This window comes from Oncorhynchus nerka, unplaced genomic scaffold (assembly GCF_034236695.1).
Source record: "Oncorhynchus nerka isolate Pitt River unplaced genomic scaffold, Oner_Uvic_2.0 unplaced_scaffold_1695, whole genome shotgun sequence".
Taxonomy (NCBI): Eukaryota; Metazoa; Chordata; class Actinopteri; order Salmoniformes; family Salmonidae; genus Oncorhynchus; species Oncorhynchus nerka.
In genome coordinates this window covers 55,274-80,000 of record NW_027039623.1, presented here as the reverse complement: position 1 = coordinate 80,000, position 24,727 = coordinate 55,274, and the positions used below count along the sequence as shown (strand labels likewise).

At 42.3% G+C, this 24,727-nt stretch overlaps 1 protein-coding gene across 1 annotated transcript in view; it reads left to right on the top strand.

Annotated features, from left to right (window-relative positions):
* LOC135568110 (protein Hook homolog 3-like) overlaps window positions 1-24,727 on the top strand; it is a 63,550-nt gene that overhangs the window by 562 nt on the left and 38,261 nt on the right. The window contains exons 2-3 of the mRNA XM_065015099.1: window positions 15,714-15,783; window positions 23,789-24,040. Coding sequence (XP_064871171.1) covers window positions 15,716-15,783; window positions 23,789-24,040 — 320 coding nt within the window. The 5' untranslated portion in view covers window positions 15,714-15,715. The remainder of the gene's footprint in view (window positions 1-15,713; window positions 15,784-23,788; window positions 24,041-24,727) is intronic.

Below are 24,727 nucleotides of genomic sequence, written 5' to 3'. Positions count from 1 at the left end.
GATCTGTGTATCCCCTTGTTGATCTGTGTATCCCCTTGTTGATCTGTGTATCTGTGTATCTCCTTGTTGATCTGTGTATCCCCTTGTTGATCTGTGTATCTGTGTATCTCCTTGTTAATCTGTGTATCTCCTTGTTGATCTGTGTATCTGTGTATCCCCTTGTTGATCTGTGTATCTGTGTATCTCCTTGTTGATCTGTGTATCTCCTTGTTGATCTGTGTATCCCCTTGTTGATCTGTGTATCTGTGTATCCCCTTGTTGATCTGTGTATCTCCTTGTTGATCTGTGTATCTCCTTGTTGATCTGTGTATCTGTGTATCTCCTTGTTGATCTGTGTATCTGTGTATCCCCTTGTTGATCTGTGTATCTGTGTATCTCCTTGTTGATCTGTGTATCTCCTTGTTGATCTGTTGATCTCCTTGTTGGTCTGTGTATCTCCTTGTTGATCTGTGTATCTGTGTATCCCCTTGTTGATCTGTGTATCTCCTTGTTGATCTGTGTATCTCCTTGTTGATCTGTGTATCTGTGTATCTCCTTGTTGATCTGTGTATCTCCTTGTTGATCTGTTGATCTCCTGGTTGATCTGTGTATCTGTGTATCTCCTTGTTGATCTGTGTATCTGTGTATCCCCTTGTTGATCTGTGTATCTCCTTGTTGATCTGTGTATCTCCTTGTTGATCTGTGTATCTCCTTGTTGATCTGTGTATCTCCTTGTTGATCTGTGTATCCCCTTGTTGATCTGTGTATCTGTGTATCTCCTTGTTGATCTGTGTATCCCCTTGTTGATCTGTGTATCTCCTTGTTGATCTGTGTATCCCCTTGTTGATCTGTGTATCTCCTTGTTGATCTGTGTATCTCCTTGTTGATCTGTGTATCTCCTTGTTGATCTGTGTATCCCCTTGTTGGTCTGTGTATCTCCTTGTTGATCTGTGTATCTCCTTGTTGATCTGTGTATCTCCTTGTTGATCTGTGTATCTGTGTATCTCCTTGTTGATCTGTGTATCTGTATCTCCTTGTTGATCTGTGTATCTCCTTGTTGATCTGTGTATCTCCTTGTTGATCTGTATCCCCTTGTTGATCTGTGTATCCCCTTGTTGATCTGTGTATCCCTTGTTGATCTGTTGATCTGTGTATCTCCTTGTTGATATGTGTATCTCCTTGTTGATCTGTGTATCTGTGTATCTCCTTGTTGATCTGTGTATCTCCTTGTTGATCTGTGTATCCCCTTGTTGATCTGTGTATCTCCTTGTTGATCTGTGTATCTCCTTGTTGATCTGTGTATCTCCTTGTTAATCTGTTGATCTGTGTATCTGTGTATCCCCTTGTTGATCTGTGTATCCCCTTGTTGATCTGTGTATCTGTGTATCTCCTTGTTAATCTGTGTATCTCCTTGTTGATCTGTGTATCTGTGTATCCCCTTGTTGATCTGTGTATCTGTGTATCTCCTTGTTGATCTGTTGATCTCCTTGTTGATCTGTGTATCCCCTTGTTGATCTGTGTATCTGTGTATCCCCTTGTTGATCTGTGTATCTCCTTGTTGATCTGTGTATCTCCTTGTTGATCTGTGTATCTGTGTATCTCCTTGTTGATCTGTGTATCTGTGTATCCCCTTGTTGATCTGTGTATCTCCTTGTTGATCTGTTGATCTCCTTGTTGGTCTGTGTATCTCCTTGTTGATCTGTGTATCTGTGTATCCCCTTGTTGATCTGTGTATCTCCTTGTTGATCTGTTGATCTCCTTGTTGATCTGTGTATCTCCTTGTTGATCTGTGTATCTCCTTGTTGATCTGTGTATCTGTGTATCTCCTTGTTGATCTGTGTATCTCCTTGTTGATCTGTTGATCTCCTTGTTGATCTGTGTATCTGTGTATCTCCTTGTTGATCTGTGTATCTGTGTATCCCCTTGTTGATCTGTGTATCCCCTTGTTGATCTGTGTATCTCCTTGTTGATCTGTGTATCTCCTTGTTGATCTGTGTATCTCCTTGTTGATCTGTGTATCTCCTTGTTGATCTGTGTATCCCCTTGTTGATCTGTGTATCTGTGTATCTCCTTGTTGATCTGTGTATCCCCTTGTTGATCTGTGTATCTCCTTGTTGATCTGTGTATCCCCTTGTTGATCTGTGTATCTCCTTGTTGATCTGTGTATCTCCTTGTTGATCTGTGTATCTCCTTGTTGATCTGTGTATCCCCTTGTTGGTCTGTGTATCCCCTTGTTGGTCTGTGTATCTCCTTGTTGATCTGTGTATCTCCTTGTTGATCTGTGTATCTCCTTGTTGATCTGTGTATCTGTGTATCTCCTTGTTGATCTGTGTATCTGTGTATCTCCTTGTTGATCTGTGTATCTCCTTGTTGATCTGTGTATCTCCTTGTTGATCTGTGTATCCCCTTGTTGATCTGTGTATCCCCTTGTTGATCTGTGTATCCCCTTGTTGATCTGTTGATCTGTGTATCTCCTTGTTGATATGTGTATCTCCTTGTTGATCTGTGTATCTGTGTATCTCCTTGTTTATCTGTGTATCTCCTTGTTGATCTGTGTATCTCCTTGTTGATCTGTGTATCCCCTTGTTGATCTGTGTATCTCCTTGTTGATCTGTGTATCTCCTTGTTGATCTGTGTATCTCCTTGTTAATCTGTTGATCTGTGTATCTGTGTATCCCCTTGTTGATCTGTGTATCTCCTTGTTGATCTGTGTATATGTGTATCTCCTTGTTGATCTGTGTATCTCCTTGTAGATCTGTTGATCTGTGTATCTCCTTGTTGATCTGTGTATCTCCTTGTTGATCTGTGTATCTCATTGTTGATCTGTGTATCTCCTTGTTGATCTGTGTATCTCCTTGTTGATCTGTGTATCCCCTTGTTGATCTGTGTATCTCCTTGTTGATCTGTGTATCCCCTTGTTGATCTGTGTATCTCCTTGTTGATCTGTTGATCTGTGTATCTCCTTGTTAATCTGTTGATCTGTGTATCTCCTTGTTGATCTGTGTATCTCCTTGTTGGTCTGTGTATCTCCTTGTTGATCTGTGTATCCCCTTGTTGATCTGTGTATCTGTGTATCTCCTTGTTGATCTGTGTATCTCCTTGTTGATCTGTGTATCCCCTTGTTGATCTGTGTATCTGTGTATCTCCTTGTTGATCTGTATCCCCTTGTTGATCTGTGTATCTGTGTATCTCCTTGTTGATCTGTGTATCCCCTTGTTGATCTGTGTATCTCCTTGTGTATCTGTGTATCCCTTGTTGATCTGTGTATCTGTGTATCTCCTTGTTGATCTGTGTATCCCCTTGTTGATCTGTGTATCTGTATCCCCTTGTTGATCTGTGTATCCCCTTGTTGATCTGTGTATCTCCTTGTTGATCTGTGTATCCCTTGTTGATCTGTGTATCTCCTTGTTGATCTGTGTATCCCCTTGTTGATCTGTGTATCCCCTTGTTGATCTGTGTATCTCCTTGTTGATCTGTGTATCTCCTTGTTGGTCTGTGTATCTCCTTGTTGGTCTGTGTATCTCCTTGTTGATCTGTGTTTCTCCTTGTTGATCTGTGTATCTGTGTATCCCCTTGTTGATCTGTGTATCTGTGTATCTCCTTGTTGATCTGTGTATCTCCTTGTTGGTCTGTGTATCTCCTTGTTGGTCTGTGTATCTCCTTGTTGATCTGTGTATCTCCTTGTTGATCTGTGTATCTCCTTGTTGATCTGTGTATCTCCTTGTTGATCTGTGTATCCCCTTGTTGATCTGTGTATCCCCTTGTTGGTCTGTGTATCTCCTTGTTGGTCTGTGTATCTCCTTGTTGGTATGTGTATCTCCTTGTTGGTCTGTGTATCTCCTTGTTGATCTGTGTATCTGTGTATCTCCTTGTTGATCTGTGTATCTCCTTGTTGATCTGTTTATCTGTGTATCCCCTTGTTGATCTGTGTATCTCCTTGTTGATCTGTGTATCTCCTTGTTGATCTGTGTATCTCCTTGTTGATCTGTGTATCTCCTTGTTGATCTGTGTATCTGTGTATCTCCTTGTTGATCTGTGTATCCCCTTGTTGGTCTGTGTATCTCCTTGTTGATCTGTGTATCTGTGTTTCCCCTTGTTGATCTGTGTATCCCCGTGTTGGTCTGTTGATCTGTGTATCTCCTTGTTGATCTGTGTATCCCCTTGTTGATCTGTGTATCTCCTTGTTGATCTGTGTATCCCCTTGTTGATCTGTGTATCTCCTTGTTGATCTGTTGATCTGTGTATCTCCTTGTTAATCTGTTGATCTGTGTATCTCCTTGTTGATCTGTGTATGTCCTTGTTGGTCTGTGTATCTCCTTGTTGATCTGTGTATCTGTGTATCTCTTGTTGATCTGTGTATCTGTGTATCTCCTTGTTGATCTGTGTATCCCCTTGTTGATCTGTTGTTGATCTGTGTATCTCCTTGTTGATCTGTGTATCCCCTTGTTGATCTGTGTATCTCCTTGTTGATCTGTGTATCTCCTTGTTGATCTGTGTATCTCCTTGTTGATCTGTGTATCCCCTTGTTGATCTGTGTATCTCCTTGTTGATCTGTGTATCCCCTTGTTGATCTGTGTATCCCCTTGTTGATCTGTGTATCTCCTTGTTGATCTGTGTATCCCCTTGTTGATCTGTGTATCTCCTTGTTGATCTGTGTATCCCCTTGTTGATCTGTGTATCCCCTTGTTGATCTGTGTATCTCCTTGTTGATCTGTGTATCCCCTTGTTGATCTGTGTATCCCCTTGTTGATCTGTGTATCCCCTTGTTGATCTGTTGATCTGTGTATCTCCTTGTTGATATGTGTATCTCCTTGTTGATCTGTGTATCTGTGTATCTCCTTGTTGATCTGTGTATCTCCTTGTTGATCTGTGTATCCCCTTGTTGATCTGTGTATCTCCTTGTTGATCTGTGTATCTCCTTGTTGATCTGTGTATCTCCTTGTTAATCTGTTGATCTGTGTATCTGTGTATCCCCTTGTTGATCTGTGTATCCCCTTGTTGATCTGTGTATCTGTGTATCTCCTTGTTAATCTGTGTATCTCCTTGTTGATCTGTGTATCTGTGTATCCCCTTGTTGATCTGTGTATCTGTGTATCTCCTTGTTGATCTGTGTATCTCCTTGTTGATCTGTTGATCTCCTTGTTGATCTGTGTATCCCCTTGTTGATCTGTGTATCTGTGTATCCCCTTGTTGATCTGTGTATCTCCTTGTTGATCTGTGTATCTCTTTGTTGATCTGTGTATCTGTGTATCTCCTTGTTGATCTGTGTATCTGTGTATCCCCTTGTTGATCTGTGTATCTCCTTGTTGATCTGTTGATCTCCTTGTTGGTCTGTGTATCTCCTTGTTGATCTGTGTATCTGTGTATCCCCTTGTTGATCTGTGTATCTCCTTGTTGATCTGTGTATCTCCTTGTTGATCTGTGTATCTGTGTATCTCCTTGTTGATCTGTGTATCTCCTTGTTGATCTGTTGATCTCCTTGTTGATCTGTGTATCTGTGTATCTCCTTGTTGATCTGTGTATCTGTGTATCCCCTTGTTGATCTGTGTATCCCCTTGTTGATCTGTGTATCTCCTTGTTGATCTGTGTATCTCCTTGTTGATCTGTGTATCTCCTTGTTGATCTGTGTATCTCCTTGTTGATCTGTGTATCCCCTTGTTGATCTGTGTATCTCCTTGTTGATCTGTGTATCCCCTTGTTGATCTGTGTATCTCCTTGTTGATCTGTGTATCCCCTTGTTGATCTGTGTATCTCCTTGTTGATCTGTGTATCTCCTTGTTGATCTGTGTATCTCCTTGTTGATCTGTGTATCCCCTTGTTGGTCTGTGTATCCCCTTGTTGGTCTGTGTATCTCCTTGTTGATCTGTGTATCTCCTTGTTGATCTGTGTATCTCCTTGTTGATCTGTGTATCTGTGTATCTCCTTGTTGATCTGTGTATCTGTGTATCTCCTTGTTGATCTGTGTATCTCCTTGTTGATCTGTGTATCTCCTTGTTGATCTGTGTATCCCCTTGTTGATCTGTGTATCCCCTTGTTGATCTGTGTATCCCCTTGTTGATCTGTTGATCTGTGTATCTCCTTGTTGATATGTGTATCTCCTTGTTGATCTGTGTATCCCCTTGTTGATCTGTGTATCCCCTTGTTGATCTGTTGATCTGTGTATCTCCTTGTTGATATGTGTATCTCCTTGTTGATCTGTGTATCTCCTTGTTGATCTGTGTATCTCCTTGTTGATCTGTGTATCTCCTTGTTGATCTGTGTATCCCCTTGTTGATCTGTGTATCCCCTTGTTGATCTGTGTATCTCCTTGTTGATCTGTGTATCTCCTTGTTAATCTGTTGATCTGTGTATCTGTGTATCCCCTTGTTGATCTGTGTATCTCCTTGTTGATCTGTGTATATGTGTATCTCCTTGTTGATCTGTGTATCTCCTTGTAGATCTGTTGATCTGTGTATCTCCTTGTTGATCTGTGTATCTCCTTGTAGATCTGTTGATCTGTGTATCTCCTTGTTGATCTGTGTATCTCCTTGTTGATCTGTGTATCTCCTTGTTGATCTGTGTATCTCCTTGTTGATCTGTGTATCTCCTTGTTGATCTGTGTATCCCCTTGTTGATCTGTGTATCTCCTTGTTGATCTGTGTATCCCCTTGTTGATCTGTGTATCTCCTTGTTGATCTGTTGATCTGTGTATCTCCTTGTTAATCTGTTGATCTGTGTATCTCCTTGTTGATCTGTGTATCTCCTTGTTGGTCTGTGTATCTCCTTGTTGATCTGTGTATCCCCTTGTTGATCTGTGTATCTGTGTATCTCCTTGTTGATCTGTGTATCTCCTTGTTGATCTGTGTATCCCCTTGTTGATCTGTGTATCTGTGTATCTCCTTGTTGATCTGTGTATCCCCTTGTTGATCTGTGTATCTGTGTATCTCCTTGTTGATCTGTGTATCCCCTTGTTGATCTGTGTATCTCCTTGTGTATCTGTGTATCCCCTTGTTGATCTGTGTATCCCCTTGTTGATCTGTGTATCTGTGTATCCCCTTGTTGATCTGTGTATCCCCTTGTTGATCTGTGTATCTCCTTGTTGATCTGTGTATCCCCTTGTTGATCTGTGTATCCCCTTGTTGATCTGTGTATCTCCTTGTTGATCTGTGTATCTCCTTGTTGATCTGTGTATCTCCTTGTTGGTCTGTGTATCTCCTTGTTGGTCTGTGTATCTCCTTGTTGATCTGTGTATCCCCTTGTTGATCTGTGTATCTGTGTATCTCCTTGTTGATCTGTGTATCCCCTTGTTGATCTGTGTATCTGTGTATCTCCTTGTTGATCTGTGTATCCCCTTGTTGATCTGTGTATCTCCTTGTGTATCTGTGTATCCCCTTGTTGATCTGTGTATCTGTGTATCTCCTTGTTGATCTGTGTATCCCCTTGTTGATCTGTGTATCTGTGTATCCCCTTGTTGATCTGTGTATCCCCTTGTTGATCTGTGTATCTCCTTGTTGATCTGTGTATCCCCTTGTTGATCTGTGTATCTCCTTGTTGATCTGTGTATCCCCTTGTTGATCTGTGTATCCCCTTGTTGATCTGTGTATCTCCTTGTTGATCTGTGTATCTCCTTGTTGGTCTGTGTATCTCCTTGTTGGTCTGTGTATCTCCTTGTTGATCTGTGTTTCTCCTTGTTGATCTGTGTATCTGTGTATCCCCTTGTTGATCTGTGTATCTGTGTATCTCCTTGTTGATCTGTGTATCTCCTTGTTGGTCTGTGTATCTCCTTGTTGGTCTGTGTATCTCCTTGTTGATCTGTGTATCTCCTTGTTGATCTGTGTATCTCCTTGTTGATCTGTGTATCTCCTTGTTGATCTGTGTATCCCCTTGTTGATCTGTGTATCCCCTTGTTGGTCTGTGTATCTCCTTGTTGGTCTGTGTATCTCCTTGTTGGTATGTGTATCTCCTTGTTGGTCTGTGTATCTCCTTGTTGATCTGTGTATCTGTGTATCTCCTTGTTGATCTGTGTATCTCCTTGTTGATCTGTTTATCTGTGTATCCCCTTGTTGATCTGTGTATCTCCTTGTTGATCTGTGTATCTGTGTATCTCCTTGTTGATCTGTGTATCTCCTTGTTGATCTGTGTATCTCCTTGTTGATCTGTGTATCTGTGTATCTCCTTGTTGATCTGTGTATCCCCTTGTTGGTCTGTGTATCTCCTTGTTGATCTGTGTATCTGTGTTTCCCCTTGTTGATCTGTGTATCCCCGTGTTGGTCTGTTGATCTGTGTATCTCCTTGTTGATCTGTGTATCCCCTTGTTGATCTGTGTATCTCCTTGTTGATCTGTGTATCCCCTTGTTGATCTGTGTATCTCCTTGTTGATCTGTTGATCTGTGTATCTCCTTGTTAATCTGTTGATCTGTGTATCTCCTTGTTGATCTGTGTATCTCCTTGTTGGTCTGTGTATCTCCTTGTTGATCTGTGTATCTGTGTATCTCCTTGTTGATCTGTGTATCTGTGTATCTCCTTGTTGATCTGTGTATCCCCTTGTTGATCTGTTGATCTGTGTATCTCCTTGTTGATCTGTGTATCCCCTTGTTGATCTGTGTATCTCCTTGTTGATCTGTGTATCTCCTTGTTGATCTGTGTATCTCCTTGTTGATCTGTGTATCCCCTTGTTGATCTGTGTATCTCCTTGTTGATCTGTGTATCCCCTTGTTGATCTGTGTATCCCCTTGTTGATCTGTGTATCTCCTTGTTGATCTGTGTATCCCCTTGTTGATCTGTGTATCTCCTTGTTGATCTGTGTATCCCCTTGTTGATCTGTGTATCCCCTTGTTGATCTGTGTATCTCCTTGTTGATCTGTGTATCCCCTTGTTGATCTGTGTATCCCCTTGTTGATCTGTGTATCCCCTTGTTGATCTGTTGATCTGTGTATCTCCTTGTTGATATGTGTATCTCCTTGTTGATCTGTGTATCTGTGTATCTCCTTGTTGATCTGTGTATCTCCTTGTTGATCTGTGTATCCCCTTGTTGATCTGTGTATCTCCTTGTTGATCTGTGTATCTCCTTGTTGATCTGTGTATCTCCTTGTTAATCTGTTGATCTGTGTATCTGTGTTTCCCCTTGTTGATCTGTGTATCCCCTTGTTGATCTGTGTATCTGTGTATCTCCTTGTTAATCTGTGTATCTCCTTGTTGATCTGTGTATCTGTGTATCCCCTTGTTGATCTGTGTATCTGTGTATCTCCTTGTTGATCTGTGTATCTCCTTGTTGATCTGTTGATCTCCTTGTTGATCTGTGTATCCCCTTGTTGATCTGTGTATCTGTGTATCCCCTTGTTGATCTGTGTATCTCCTTGTTGATCTGTGTATCTCCTTGTTGATCTGTGTATCTGTGTATCTCCTTGTTGATCTGTGTATCTGTGTATCCCCTTGTTGATCTGTGTATCTCCTTGTTGATCTGTTGATCTCCTTGTTGGTCTGTGTATCTCCTTGTTGATCTGTGTATCTGTGTATCCCCTTGTTGATCTGTGTATCTCCTTGTTGATCTGTGTATCTCCTTGTTGATCTGTGTATCTGTGTATCTCCTTGTTGATCTGTGTATCTCCTTGTTGATCTGTTGATCTCCTTGTTGATCTGTGTATCTGTGTATCTCCTTGTTGATCTGTGTATCTGTGTATCTCCTTGTTGATCTGTGTATCTGTGTATCCCCTTGTTGATCTGTGTATCTCCTTGTTGATCTGTGTATCTCCTTGTTGATCTGTGTATCTCCTTGTTGATCTGTGTATCCCCTTGTTGATCTGTGTATCTCCTTGTTGATCTGTGTATCCCCTTGTTGATCTGTGTATCTCCTTGTTGATCTGTGTATCCCCTTGTTGATCTGTGTATCTCCTTGTTGATCTGTGTATCTCCTTGTTGATCTGTGTATCTCCTTGTTGATCTGTGTATCCCCTTGTTGGTCTGTGTATCCCCTTGTTGGTCTGTGTATCTCCTTGTTGATCTGTGTATCTCCTTGTTGATCTGTGTATCTCCTTGTTGATCTGTGTATCTGTGTATCTCCTTGTTGATCTGTGTATCTGTGTATCTCCTTGTTGATCTGTGTATCTCCTTGTTGATCTGTGTATCTCCTTGTTGATCTGTGTATCCCCTTGTTGATCTGTGTATCCCCTTGTTGATCTGTGTATCCCCTTGTTGATCTGTTGATCTGTGTATCTCCTTGTTGATATGTGTATCTCCTTGTTGATCTGTGTATCTGTGTATCTCCTTGTTGATCTGTGTATCTCCTTGTTGATCTGTGTATCTCCTTGTTGATCTGTGTATCCCCTTGTTGATCTGTGTATCTCCTTGTTGATCTGTGTATCTCCTTGTTGATCTGTGTATCTCCTTGTTAATCTGTTGATCTGTGTATCTGTGTATCCCCTTGTTGATCTGTGTATCTCCTTGTTGATCTGTGTATATGTGTATCTCCTTGTTGATCTGTGTATCTCCTTGTAGATCTGTTGATCTGTGTATCTCCTTGTTGATCTGTGTATCTCCTTGTTGATCTGTGTATCTCCTTGTTGATCTGTGTATCTCCTTGTTGATCTGTGTATCTCCTTGTTGATCTGTGTATCCCCTTGTTGATCTGTGTATCTCCTTGTTGATCTGTGTATCCCCTTGTTGATCTGTGTATCTCCTTGTTAATCTGTTGATCTGTGTATCTCCTTGTTGATCTGTGTATCTCCTTGTTGGTCTGTGTATCTCCTTGTTGATCTGTGTATCCCCTTGTTGATCTGTGTATCTGTGTATCTCCTTGTTGATCTGTGTATCTCCTTGTTGATCTGTGTATCCCCTTGTTGATCTGTGTATCTGTGTATCTCCTTGTTGATCTGTGTATCCCCTTGTTGATCTGTGTATCTGTGTATCTCCTTGTTGATCTGTGTATCCCCTTGTTGATCTGTGTATCTCCTTGTGTATCTGTGTATCCCCTTGTTGATCTGTGTATCTGTGTATCTCCTTGTTGATCTGTGTATCCCCTTGTTGATCTGTGTATCTGTGTATCCCCTTGTTGATCTGTGTATCCCCTTGTTGATCTGTGTATCTCCTTGTTGATCTGTGTATCCACTTGTTGATCTGTGTATCTCCTTGTTGATCTGTGTATCCCCTTGTTGATCTGTGTATCCCCTTGTTGATCTGTGTATCTCCTTGTTGATCTGTGTATCTCCTTGTTGGTCTGTGTATCTCCTTGTTGGTCTGTGTATCTCCTTGTTGATCTGTGTTTCTCCTTGTTGATCTGTGTATCTGTGTATCCCCTTGTTGATCTGTGTATCTGTGTATCTCCTTGTTGATCTGTGTATCTCATTGTTGATCTGTGTATCTCCTTGTTGGTCTGTGTATCTCCTTGTTGGTCTGTGTATCTCCTTGTTGATCTGTGTATCTCCTTGTTGATCTGTGTATCTCCTTGTTGATCTGTGTATCTCCTTGTTGATCTGTGTATCCCCTTGTTGATCTGTGTATCCCCTTGTTGGTCTGTGTATCTCCTTGTTGGTCTGTGTATCTCCTTGTTGATCTGTGTATCTGTGTATCTCCTTGTTGATCTGTGTATCTCCTTGTTGATCTGTTTATCTGTGTATCCCCTTGTTGATCTGTGTATCTCCTTGTTGATCTGTGTATCTGTGTATCTCCTTGTTGATCTGTGTATCTCCTTGTTGATCTGTGTATCTCCTTGTTGATCTGTGTATCTGTGTATCTCCTTGTTGATCTGTGTATCCCCTTGTTGATCTGTGTATCTGTGTTTCCCCTTGTTGATCTGTGTATCCCCGTGTTGGTCTGTTGATCTGTGTATCTCCTTGTTGATATGTGTATCCCCTTGTTGATCTGTGTATCTCCTTGTTGATCTGTGTATCCCCTTGTTGATCTGTGTATCTCCTTGTTGATCTGTTGATCTGTGTATCTCCTTGTTAATCTGTTGATCTGTGTATCTCCTTGTTGATCTGTGTATCTCCTTGTTGATCTGTGTATCTGTGTATCTCCTTGTTGATCTGTGTATCTGTGTATCTCCTTGTTGATCTGTGTATCCCCTTGTTGATCTGTTGATCTGTGTATCTCCTTGTTGATCTGTGTATCCCCTTGTTGATCTGTGTATCTCCTTGTTGATCTGTGTATCTCCTTGTTGATCTGTGTCTCCTTGTTGATCTGTGTATCCCTTGTTGATCTGTGTATCTCCTTGTTGATCTGTGTATCCCCTTGTTGATCTGTGTATCCCCTTGTTGATCTGTGTATCTCCTTGTTGATCTGTGTATCCCCTTGTTGATCTGTGTATCTCCTTGTTGATCTGTGTATCCCCTTGTTGATCTGTGTATCCCCTTGTTGATCTGTGTATCTCCTTGTTGATCTGTGTATCTCCTTGTTGATCTGTGTATCTCCTTGTTGATCTGTGTATCCCCTTGTTGATCTGTGTATCTCCTTGTTGATCTGTGTATCTCCTTGTTGATCTGTGTATCTCCTTGTCGATCTGTGTATCTCCTTGTCGATCTGTGTATCTCCTTGTCGATCTGTGTATCTCCTTGTTGATCTGTGTATCTCCTTGTGTATCTGTGTATCTCCTTGTTGATCTGTGTATCTCCTTGTTGATCTGTGTATCTCCTTGTTGATCTGTGTATCTGTGTATCTGTGTATCTCCTTGTTGATCTGTGTATCTCCTTGTTGATCTGTGTATCTGTGTATCCCCTTGTTGGTCTGTGTATCCCCTTGTTGATCTGTGTATCTGTGTATCCCCTTGTTGGTCTGTGTATCCCCTTGTTGATCTGTTGATCTGTGTATCTCCTTGTTGATCTGTGTATCCCCTTGTTGATCTGTGTATCTCCTTGTTGATCTGTGTATCTCCTTGTTGATCTGTGTATCTGTGTATCTCCTTGTTGATCTGTGTATCTCCTTGTTGATCTGTGTATCTCCTTGTTGATCTGTGTATCTGTGTATCTCCTTGTTGGTCTGTGTATCTCCTTGTTGATCTGTGTATCTCCTTGTTGATCTGTGTTTCTCCTTGTTGATCTGTGTATCTGTGTATCTCCTTGTTGGTCTGTGTATCTCCTTGTTGATCTGTGTATCTCCTTGTTGATCTGTGTATCTCCTTGTTGATCTGTGTATCCCCTTGTTGATCTGTGTATCTCCTTGTTGATCTGTGTATCCCCTTGTTGATCTGTGTATCCCCTTGTTGATCTGTGTATCTCCTTGTAGATCTGTTGATCTGTGTATCCCCTTGTTGATCTGTGTATCCCCTTGTTGATCTGTGTATCCCCTTGTTGATCTGTGTATCTCCTTGTAGATCTGTTGATCTGTGTATCCCCTTGTTGATCTGTGTATCCCCTTGTTGATCTGTGTATCCCCTTGTTGATCTGTGTATCTCCTTGTTGATCTGTGTATCTGTGTATCTCCTTGTTGATCTGTGTATCCCCTTGTTGATCTGTGTATCCCCTTGTTGATCTGTGTTTCTCCTTGTTGGTCTGTGTATCTCCTTGTTGATCTGTGTATCCCCTTGTTGATCTGTGTATCCCCTTGTTGATCTGTGTATCTGTGTATCTCCTTGTTGATCTGTGTATCTGTGTATCTCCTTGTTAATCTGTGTATCCCCTTGTTGATCTGTGTATCCCCTTGTTGATCTGTGTATCCCCTTGTTGATCTGTGTATCTCCTTGTTGATCTGTGTATCCCCTTGTTGATCTGTGTATCTCCTTGTTGATCTGTGTATCCCCTTGTTGATCTGTGTATCCCCTTGTTGATCTGTGTATCTCCTTGTTGATCTGTGTATCTCCTTGTTGATCTGTGTATCTCCTTGTTGATCTGTGTATCCCCTTGTTGATCTGTGTATCTCCTTGTTGATCTGTGTATCTCCTTGTTGATCTGTGTATCTCCTTGTCGATCTGTGTATCTCCTTGTCGATCTGTGTATCTCCTTGTCGATCTGTGTATCTCCTTGTTGATCTGTGTATCTCCTTGTGTATCTGTGTATCTCCTTGTTGATCTGTGTATCTCCTTGTTGATCTGTGTATCTCCTTGTTGATCTGTGTATCTGTGTATCTGTGTATCTCCTTGTTGATCTGTGTATCTCCTTGTTGATCTGTGTATCTGTGTATCCCCTTGTTGGTCTGTGTATCCCCTTGTTGATCTGTGTATCTGTGTATCCCCTTGTTGGTCTGTGTATCCCCTTGTTGATCTGTTGATCTGTGTATCTCCTTGTTGATCTGTGTATCCCCTTGTTGATCTGTGTATCCCCTTGTTGATCTGTGTTTCTCCTTGTTGATCTGTGTTTCTCCTTGTTGATCTGTGTATCCCCTTGTTGGTCTGTGTATCTCCTTGTTGATATGTGTATCTCCTTGTTGATCTGTGTTTCTCCTTGTTGATCTGTGTATCTGTGTATCTCCTTGTTGGTCTGTGTATCTCCTTGTTGGTCTGTGTATCCCCTTGTTGATCTGTGTTTCTCCTTGTTGGTCTGTGTATCTCTGTTGTATCTCCTTGTTAATCTGTGTATCCCCTTGTTGATCTGTGTATCTGTGTATCTCCTTGTTGATCTGTGTATCTCCTTGTTGATCTGTGTTTCTCCTTGTTGATCTGTGTATCTGTGTATCTCCTTGTTGATCTGTGTATCTCCTTGTTGGTCTGTGTATCTCCTTGTTGATATGTGTTTCTCCTTGTTGATCTGTGTTTCTCCTTGTTGGTCTGTGTATCTCCTTGCTGTTAGTGTCTCTGATTGGCCAGAGAAAGTAAAGAGCTGGAAGATATGTTATTGAAGGATGAAAGCAGGCTGGGTTGACTTGTTGCTACTGGCAGCAGTGCTGTCTTTGGTCTAGTTTGTTTATATTCATGTCCTTACAGTGCCTCTAGTCTGTTTTAGTAGAGAGTTGTGTTGTGTCTAACCATGTATCTACAAGACCCTGCTAGGTAAAGTCCCCCATTTAACATTTTACATTTAAGTCATTTAGCAGACGCTCTTATCCAGAGCGACTTACAAATTGGTGCTTTCACCTTATGACATCCAGTGGAACAGCCACTTTACAATAGTGCATCTAGGTCTTTTAAGGGGGGGGGGTGGGAAGGATTACTTTATCCTATCCTAGGTATTCCTTATCTCAGCTCGCTGGTCACCATAGCATCTCCCACCTGTAGCACACGCTCCAGCAGGTATATCTCTCTAGTCACCCCCAAAACCAATTCTTTCTTTGGCCGCCTCTCCTTCCAGTTCTCTGCTGCCAATGACTGGAACGAACTACAAAAATCTCTTAAATTGGAAACACTTATCTCCCTCACTAGCTTTAAGCACCAACTGTCAGAGCATCTTACAGATTACTGCACCTGTACATAGCCCACCTATAATTTAGCCCAAACAACTACCTCTTTCCCAACTGTATTTAATTTATTTATTTATTTTGCTCCTTTGCACCCCATTATTTTTATTTCTACTTTGCACATTCTTCCATTGCAAAACTACCATTCCAGTGTTTTACTTGCTATATTGTATTTACTTTGCCACCATGGCCTTTTTGCCTTTACCTCCCTTCTCACCTCATTTGCTCACATTGTATATAGACTTGTTTATTTTTATTTTTACTGTATTATTGACTGTATGTTTGTTTTACTCCATGTGTAACTCTGTGTCGTTGTATGTCGAACTGCTTTGCTTTATCTTGGCCAGGTCGCAATTGTAAATGAGAGAACTTGTTCTCAACTTGCTTACCTGGTTAAATAAAGGTGAAATAAAAAAATGTATTTTTTGTTTCTCCAGGCATGGTTCCACTCGGCAGTAACGAGGGCTCTGATTCGCTGGCTGAAGAGATCATCACCCCAGAGATCCGGTGTGATTTGTTGAATGCCCAGACCCCCCCACCGCCCCAGACTGAATCATATGCGTATTACATTCACCCATAATGCAGCTCACACCATGTTTATCCAACAGGCTCTGTTTTGCAGGGAGGAATGTTGAAACCGGGTCATAACTAGCATGTGTTTTGTTTAACTACCTCCGGGCCTCACACTGACATCTGTTATCATACTTTATCAACATTTCAAAGATTAGTGCTCTTGTGTCCGTTAGATCCCCATAATGTGTATATAAACCCTTATCAAGGCTCATTGACTTCATGTGATCACTTCAAAAGACGTTCTTTACACTAAACCAATTAGACCTCTTCTTCTCTGGCCGTTTCTCCTCTCGTGGATTTGACATACTCCGCTCGGCACAGCCAGATACCTGCAAGGCTTTTTTTTTCTTCCGTCTGCTTTGAATAAGGCTGATGAGTGGCCTGGCTGGGTAATGTACTATGGACTGAGAGTTATGCTCACAATTATGTAATGTTCAGTATGTCTCCGATCCTTCAGAGTTACATCAGTTTTGTTCTAGCTGCTTTCCATGAGCTATGGAATGGCATTCCTGCTGCTAGTGTTAGTGTAGCATAGCTCAGTCTAGTGGCTGGAAACACAGCTAGCGTTAGCATAGCGTAGCTCAGTCTAGTAGCTCATTCTAGTGGCTGGAAACACAGCTAGCGTTAGCGTGCGTAGCTCAGTCTAGTGGCTGGAAACACAACTAGCGTTAGCGTAGCGTAGCTCAGTCTAGTGGCTGGAAACACAACTAGCGTTAGGCGTAGCGTAGCTCACAACTAGCGTCTAGTGGCTGAAACACAACTAGCGTTAGCGTTTGCCTAGTGGCGGAAACACAGCTAGCTCAGTCTAGTGGCTGGAAACACAGCTAGCGTTGTAGCGCTCAGCTAGTGGTTGGAAACACAACTAGCTCAGTCTAGTGGCTGGAAACACAGCTAGCGTCAGTGTAAGCGTAGCTCTGTCTAGTGGCTGGAAACACAGCTACGTCAGTGTAGCTTAGCTCAGTCTAGTGGTTGGAAACACAGCTAGCGTTAGTGTAGCATAGCTCAGTCTGTCGCTGGAAACGTAGCTAGCGTTAGCGTGAGCATAGCTCAGTCTAGCGGCTGGAAACACAGCTAGCGTTAGCGTAGCATGGCTCAGTCTAGTGGCTGGAAACACAGCTAGCGTTAGCGTAGCATCTCAGTCTAGTGGCTGGAAACACTAGCCGGATGTGATGCAGCCTGGATTCTGCAGCAATGCGATGCAGTGCCTTAGACTGTTTTTTATATGTCGCTTGTTTGTATCAATTAGAAGACATTGGCAAACTTTTTCTGAAGTTTTCGATGGAATCACGTTGTCTGTGTATCCATGTTCATCGGAGATCTTCTGTGTATAAAGAAGAGCATCAAGCGCAGGCGTTAGATTAGGAGCGTTTTCAAGTGCAACGTTAATAATGATGGTTTTGGGGAAACCGCTCAGAGATTTAACGATAATCCTTTTCTGTATCCCTTAATTTACCAGATCAGTTGACTGAGAACACATTCTCATTTACTGCAAAGACCTGGGGAATAGTTACAGGGATGAATGAGACAATTGAAGAAGCTGGGGATGATTAGGTGACCGTGATGGTATGAGGGGACAGATTGGGAATTTAGCCAGAACACCGGGGTTAACACCCCTACTCTTACGATAAGTGCCATAGGATCTTTAATGACCCCCCCCCCGTTTAACACCACATCTGGGCAATGTCTGCCCCGGGGAATTGGGATATTTTTGTAGACCAGAGAAAAGAGTGCCTCCTACTGGCCCTCCAAAACCACTTCCAGCAGCATCTGGTCTCCCATCCAGGGACCGACCCTACTTAGCTTCAGAGACAGATCAGCAGTGGGATGCAGTGTGGTAATGCTGCTGACTATGAAGGTTTTAACAACGAACTTCGGTTGCTTTTGGGAAACCGGGCCCTGGACTGTCTGGTCCTAGTGGACAAAGCCTGACTGAGACTAAATCGTTTGTAAATCTCTGTTTTGTTCCAGAGAGCGTCTGATTTTTGTTTGTTATTTTTATTAGGATCCCCGTTAGCCGACGCCAATGGTGACAGCTAGTTTTACTGGGGTCTGACACATAACGAACAAAAACATTACAGACAAAATACTTTACAATTCACATACATTTAAACAACATGTAGTGTGTGTGCTTCTATCAGTGGAGTGGGGGCGTGGCTTAGTAGGGGCGTGGTTTATTAGTTTACATACATTTAAACAACATGTAGTGTGTGTGCTTCTATCAGTGGAGTGGGGGCGTGGCTTAGTAGGGGCGTGGTTTATTAGTTTACATACATTTAAACAACATGTAGTGTGTGTGCTTCTATCAGTGGAGTGGGGGCGTGGCTTAGTGGGGGTGTGGCTTAGTAGGGGCGTGGTTTAGTAGGGGCGTGGTTTAGTAGTTTACATACATTTAAACAACATGTAGTGTGTGTGCTTCTATCAGTGGAGTGGGGGCGTGGCTTAGTGGGGGTGTGGCTTAGTAGTTTACATACATTTAAACAACATGTAGTGTGTGCTTCTATCAGTGGAGTGGGCGTGGCTTAGTAGGGCGTGGCTTATTAGTTTACATACATTTAAACAACATGTAGTGTGTGTGCTTCTGTCAGTGGAGTGGGGGCGTGGCTTAGTAGGGGCGTGGCTTAGTAGTTTACATACATTTAAACAACATGTAGTGTGGTGCTTCTGTCAGTGGAGGGGGCGTGGCTTAGTAGGGGCGTGGCTTAGTAGTTTACATACATTTAAACAACATGTAGTGTGTGCTTCTATCAGTGGAGTGGGGGCGTGGCTTAGTAGGGGCGTGGCTTAGTAGTTTACATACATTTAAACAACATGTGTGTGTGCTTCTATCAGTGGAGTGGGGGCGTGGCTTAGTAGGGGCGTGGCTTAGTAGTTTACATACATTTAAACAACATGTAGTGTGTGTGCTTCTATCAGTGGAGTGGGGGCGTGGCTTAGTAGGGGCGTGGCTTAGTAGTTTACATACATTTAAACAACATGTAGTGAGTGTGCTTCTGTCAGTGGAGTGGGGGCGTGGCTTAGTAGGGGCGTGGTTTAGTAGTTTACATACATTTAAACAACATGTGTGTGTGCTTCTGTCAGTGGAGTGGGGGCGTGGCTTAGTGGGGGCGTGGCTTAGTAGTTTACATACATTTAAACAACATGTGTGTGTGCTTCTATCAGTGGAGTGGGGGCGTGGCTTAGTAGGGGCGTGGCTTAGTAGTTTACATACATTTAAACAACATGTAGTGTGTGTGCTTCTATCAGTGGAGTGGGGGCGTGGCTTAGTAGGGGTGTGGCTTAGTAGTTTACATACATTTAAACAACATGTAGATGTTGAAGCTGTATAATAGCTAATGTTACTGTGTTAGATAGTAACATGTTATTGTCCGTCTCTGTGTGTTACCGTGTTAGACAGTAATGTTGGTAATATGTTGGATGGTAATGTTGGTAATATGTTGGACAGTAATGTTGGTAATATGTTGGATGGTAATGTTGGTAATATGTTGGATGGTAATGTTGGTAGTGTATTGGACAGTAATGTTGGTAATATGTTGGACAGTAATGTTGGTAATATGTTGGATGGTAATGTTGGTAATATGTTGGATGGTAATGTTGGTAGTGTATTGGACAGTAATGTTGGTAATATGTTGGACAGTAATGTTGGTAATATGTTGGATGGTAATGTTGGTAGTGTATTGGACAGTAATGTTGGTAATATGTTGGTCAGTAATGTTGGTAATATGTTGGATGGTAATGTTGGTAGTGTATTGGACAGTAATGTTGGTTGTGTATTGGACAGTAATGTTGGTTGTCTGTTGGATGGTAATGTTGGTAGTGTATTGGACAGTAATGTTGGTTGTGTGTTGGACGGTAATGTTGGTAGTGTATTGGACAGTAATGTTGGTAATGTGTTAGACAGTAATGTTGGTAGTGTGTTGGATGGTAATGTTGGTAATGTGTTGGATGGTAATGTTGGTAATGTGTTGGACAGTAATGTTGGTAATGTGTTGGACAGTAATGTTGGTAATGTGTTGGACAGTAATGTTGGTAATGTGTTAGACAGTAATGTTGGTAATGTGTTGGACAGTAATGTGTTGGACAGTAATGTTGGTAGTGTGTTTGACAGTAATGTTGGTAATGTGTTGGACGGTAATGTCAGTAATGTGTTGGACGGTAAATGTCGGTAATGTGTTGGACAGTAATGTTGGTAATGTGTTGGACGGTAATGTCGGTAATGTGTTGGACGGTAATGTTGGTAATGTGTTAGACAGTAATGTTGGCTGTGTGTTGGACGGTAATGTTGGTAATATGTTGGACGGTAATGTCGGTAATGTGTTGGACGGTAATGCCGGTAATGTGTTGGGCGGTAATGTTGGTAATGGGTTGGATGGTAATGTTGGTAATGGGTTGAACAGTAATGTTGGTAGTGTGTTGGACAGTAATGTTGGTAATGTGTTAGACAGTAATGTTGGTAGTGTGTTGGACGGTAATGTTGGTTGTGTGTTGGACGGTAATGTTGGTAGTGTGTTGGACGGTAATGTTGGTAGTGTGTTGGACGGTAATGTTGGTAGTGTGTTGGACGGTAATGTTGGTAATGTGTTGGACGGTAATGTTGGTAGTGTATTGGACAGTAATGTTGGTAATATGTAGGACAGTAATGTTGGTAATCGTGTTAGACAGTAATGTTGGTAATGTGTTGGACGGTAATGTTGGTAGTGTATTGGACAGTAATGTTGGTAATATGTTGGACAGTGATGTTGATAGTGTGTTGGATGGTAATGTTGGTAGTGTGTTGGACGGTAATGTTGGTAATGTGTTGGACGGTAATGTTGGTAGTGTGTTGGACGGTAATGTTGGTAATGTGTTGGACGGTAATGCTGGTAGTGTGTTGGATGGTAATGTTGGTAATGTGTTGGGTGGTAATGTCGGTAGTGTGTTGGGCGGTAATGTTGGTAATGTGTTGGATGGTAATGTTGGTAATGTGTTGGACGGTAATGTTGATAATGTGTTGGACGGTAATGTTGGCAATGTGTTGGACAGTAATGCTGGTAGTGTGTTGGAGGGTAATGTTGGTTGTGTGTTGGACGGTAATGTTGGTAGTGTGTTGGACGGTAATGTTGGCAATGTGTTGGACGGTAATGTGTTGGAAGGTAATGTTGTTAGTGTATTGGACAGTAATGTTGGTAATATGTTGGACAGTAATGTTGGTAATGTGTTGGACGGTAATGTTGGTAGTGTGTTGGACGGTAATGTTGGTTGTGTGTTGGACGGTAATGTTGGTAGTGTGTTGGACGGTAATGTTGGTGTGTTGGATGGTAATGTTGGCAATGTGTTGGACGGTAATGTCGGTAGTGTGTTGGACGGTAATGTTGGCAATGTGATGGACGGTAATGTTGGCAATGTGTTGGACGGTAATGTTGGCAATGTGATGGACGGTAATGTTAGCAATGTGATGGACGGTAATGTTGGCAATGTGTTGGACGGTAATGTTGGTAATGTGTTGGATGGTAATGTTGGTAATTTGTTGGACGGTAATGTTGGTAATGTGTTAGACAGTAATGTTGGTAATGTGTTGGACGGTAATGTTGGTAATGTGTTGGACGGTAATGTTGGTAGTGTGTTGGACGGTAATGTCGGCAAGGTGTTGGACGGTAATGTCGGTAATGTGTTGGATGGTAATGCCGGTAATGTGCTGGACAATAATGTTGTTATTGTGTTGGATGGTAATGTTGTAATGTGTTGGACGGTAATGTTGGTAATGTGTTGGATGGTAATGTGTTGGACGGTAATGTTGGTAGTGTGTTGGACAGTAATGTTGGTAATGTATTGGATGGTAATGTTGGTAATGTGTTGGATGGTAATGTGTTGGATAGTAATGTTGGTAGTGTGTTGGACGGTATTGTTGGTAATGTATTGGACAGTATTGTTGGTAATGTGTTACAGTAGTGTGTTAGACAGTAATGTTGGTAGTGTGTTAGACAGTAATGTTGGTAGTGTGTTAGACAGTAATGTTGGTAATGTGTTGGACAGTAGTGTTGGTAATGTGTTGGACAGTAGTGTTGGTAATGTGTTGGACAGTAGTGTTGGTAATGTGTTGGACAGTAGGGTTGGTAATGTGTTGGACAGTAGTGTTGGTAATGTGTTGGACAGTAGTGTTGGTAATGTGTTGGACAGTAGTGTTTGTAAGGTGTTGGACAGTAGTGTTGGTAATGTGTTAGACAGTCGCTCTGGATAAGAGCGTCTGCTAAATGACTTAAATGTAAATGTAGTGTGTTAGACAGTACTGTTGGTAATGTTTGGACATTATTGTGTTTGGACAGCAATGTAGGTAATGTGTTGGACGGTAATGTTGGTAATGTGTTGGACAGTAATGTTGGTAATGTGTTGGACGGTAATGTTGGTAATGTGTTGGACAGTAATGTTGGTAATGTGTTGGACGGTAATGTTGGTAATGTGTTGGACAGTAATGTTAGTAATGTGTTGGACAGTAATGTAGATAATGTGGTGGTCCTGTGGGTAATGTGGTGGTCCTGTGGGTAATGTGGTGGTCCTGTGGATAATGTGGTGGTCCTGTGGATAATGTGTTAGATAGTAATGTGGGTAATGTGGTGGTCCTGTGGGTAATGTGGTGGTCCTGTGGGTAATGTGGTGGTCCTGTGGATAATGTGGTGGTCCTGTGGGTAATGTGGTGGTCCTGTGGATAATGTGTTAGATAGTATGTGGGTAATGTGGTGGTCCTGTGGGTAATGTGGTGGTCCTGTAGATAATGTGGTGGTCCTGTGGGTAATGTGGTGGTCCTGTGGATAATGTGTTAGATAGTAATGTGGGTAATGTGGTGGTCCTGTGGGTAATGTGGTGGTCCTGTGGGTAATGTGGTGGTCCTGTGGATAATGTGGTGGTCCTGTGGATAATGTGGTGGTCCTGTGGATAATGTGGTGGTCCTGTGGGTAATGTGGTGGTCCTGTGGGTAATGTGGTGGTCCTGTGGATAATGTGGTGGTCCTGTGGGTAATGTGGTGGTCCTGTGGGTAATGTGGTGGTCCTGTGGGTAATGTGGTGGTCCTGTGGATAATGTGTTAGACAGTAATGTGGGTAATGTGGTGGTCCTGTGGATAATGTGGTGGTCCTGTGGATAATGTGGTGGTCCTGTGGGTAATGTGGTGGTCCTGTGGATAATGTGGTGGTCCTGTGGGTAATGTGGTGGTCCTGTGGGTAATGTGGTGGTCCTGTGGGTAATGTGGTGGTCCTGTGGGTAATGTGGTGGTCCTGTGGATAATGTGGTGGTCCTGTGGATAATGTGTTAGATAGTAATGTGGGTAATGTGGTGGTCCTGTGGGTAATGTGGTGGTCCTGTGGGTAATGTGGTGGTCCTGTGGGTAATGTGGTGGTCCTGTGGATAATGTGGTGGTCCTGTGGGTAATGTGGTGTCCTGTGGATAATGTGGTGGTCCTGTGGATAATGTGTTAGATAGTAATGTGGCTAATGTGGTCCTGTGGGCAATGTGGTGGTCCTGTGGGTAATGTGGTGGTCCTGTGGATAATGTGGTGGTCCTGTGGATAATGTGGTGGTCCTGTGGGTAATGTGGTGGTCCTGTGGGTAATGTGGTGGTCCTGTAGATAATGTGGTGGTCCTGTGGGTAATGTGGTGGTCCCAGGAATGGGTGGTCCTGTGGGTAATGTGGTGGTCCTGTAGATAATGTGGTGGTCCTGTGGGTAATGTGGTGGTCCTGTGGGTAATGTGGTGGTCCTGTGGGTAATGTGGTGGTCCTGTGGGTAATGTGTTGGTCCTGTGGATAATGTGGTGGTCCTGTGGGTAATGTGGTGGTCCTGTAGATAATGTGTTAGACAGTAATGTGGGTAATGTGGTGGTCCTGTGGGTAATGTGGTGGTCCTGTGGGTAATGTGGTGGTCCTGTGGGTAATGTGGTGGTCCTGTGGATAATGTGGTGGTCCTGTGTTCCAGAGAGAAGCTGATCAGACTGCAACATGAGAATAACATGCTGAAGCTGGCCCAGGAGGGTTCTGATAATGTGTTAGACAGTAATGTGGGTAATGTGGTGGTCCTGTGTTCCAGAGAGAAGCTGATCAGACTGCAACATGAGAATAACATGCTGAAGCTGGCCCAGGAGGGTTCTGATAATGAGAAGATCGCTCTGCTGCAGAGTTTACTGGAGGACGCTAACAGTAGGAAGAACGAACTGGAGACAGAAAACAGGTGCACACTACACACTATACACTACACACTACACACTACACACTATACACTATACACTACACACTATACACTATACACTATACACTACACACTATATACACTATACACTATACACTACACACTATACACTACACACTATATACACTATACACTACACACTACACACTATACACTACACACTATATACACTATACACTACACACTATACACACTATACACTACACACTATACACACTATACACTACACACTATACACTACACACTATACACTACACACTATATACACTATACACTATACACTACACACTACACACTATACACACTACACACTATACACTACACACTATACACACTATACACTATACACACTATACACTACACACTATACACTACACACTATATACACTATACACTATACACTACACCCTACACACTACACACTACACACTATACACACTATATACACTACACACTATATACACTACACACTATACACTACACACTATACACTACACACTATACACTACACACTACACACTACACACTATATACACTATACACTATACACTACACACTATACACTATACACTATATACACTATACACTATACACTATACACTACACACTATATACACTATACACTATACACTATACACACTATACACTACACACTATACACTACACACT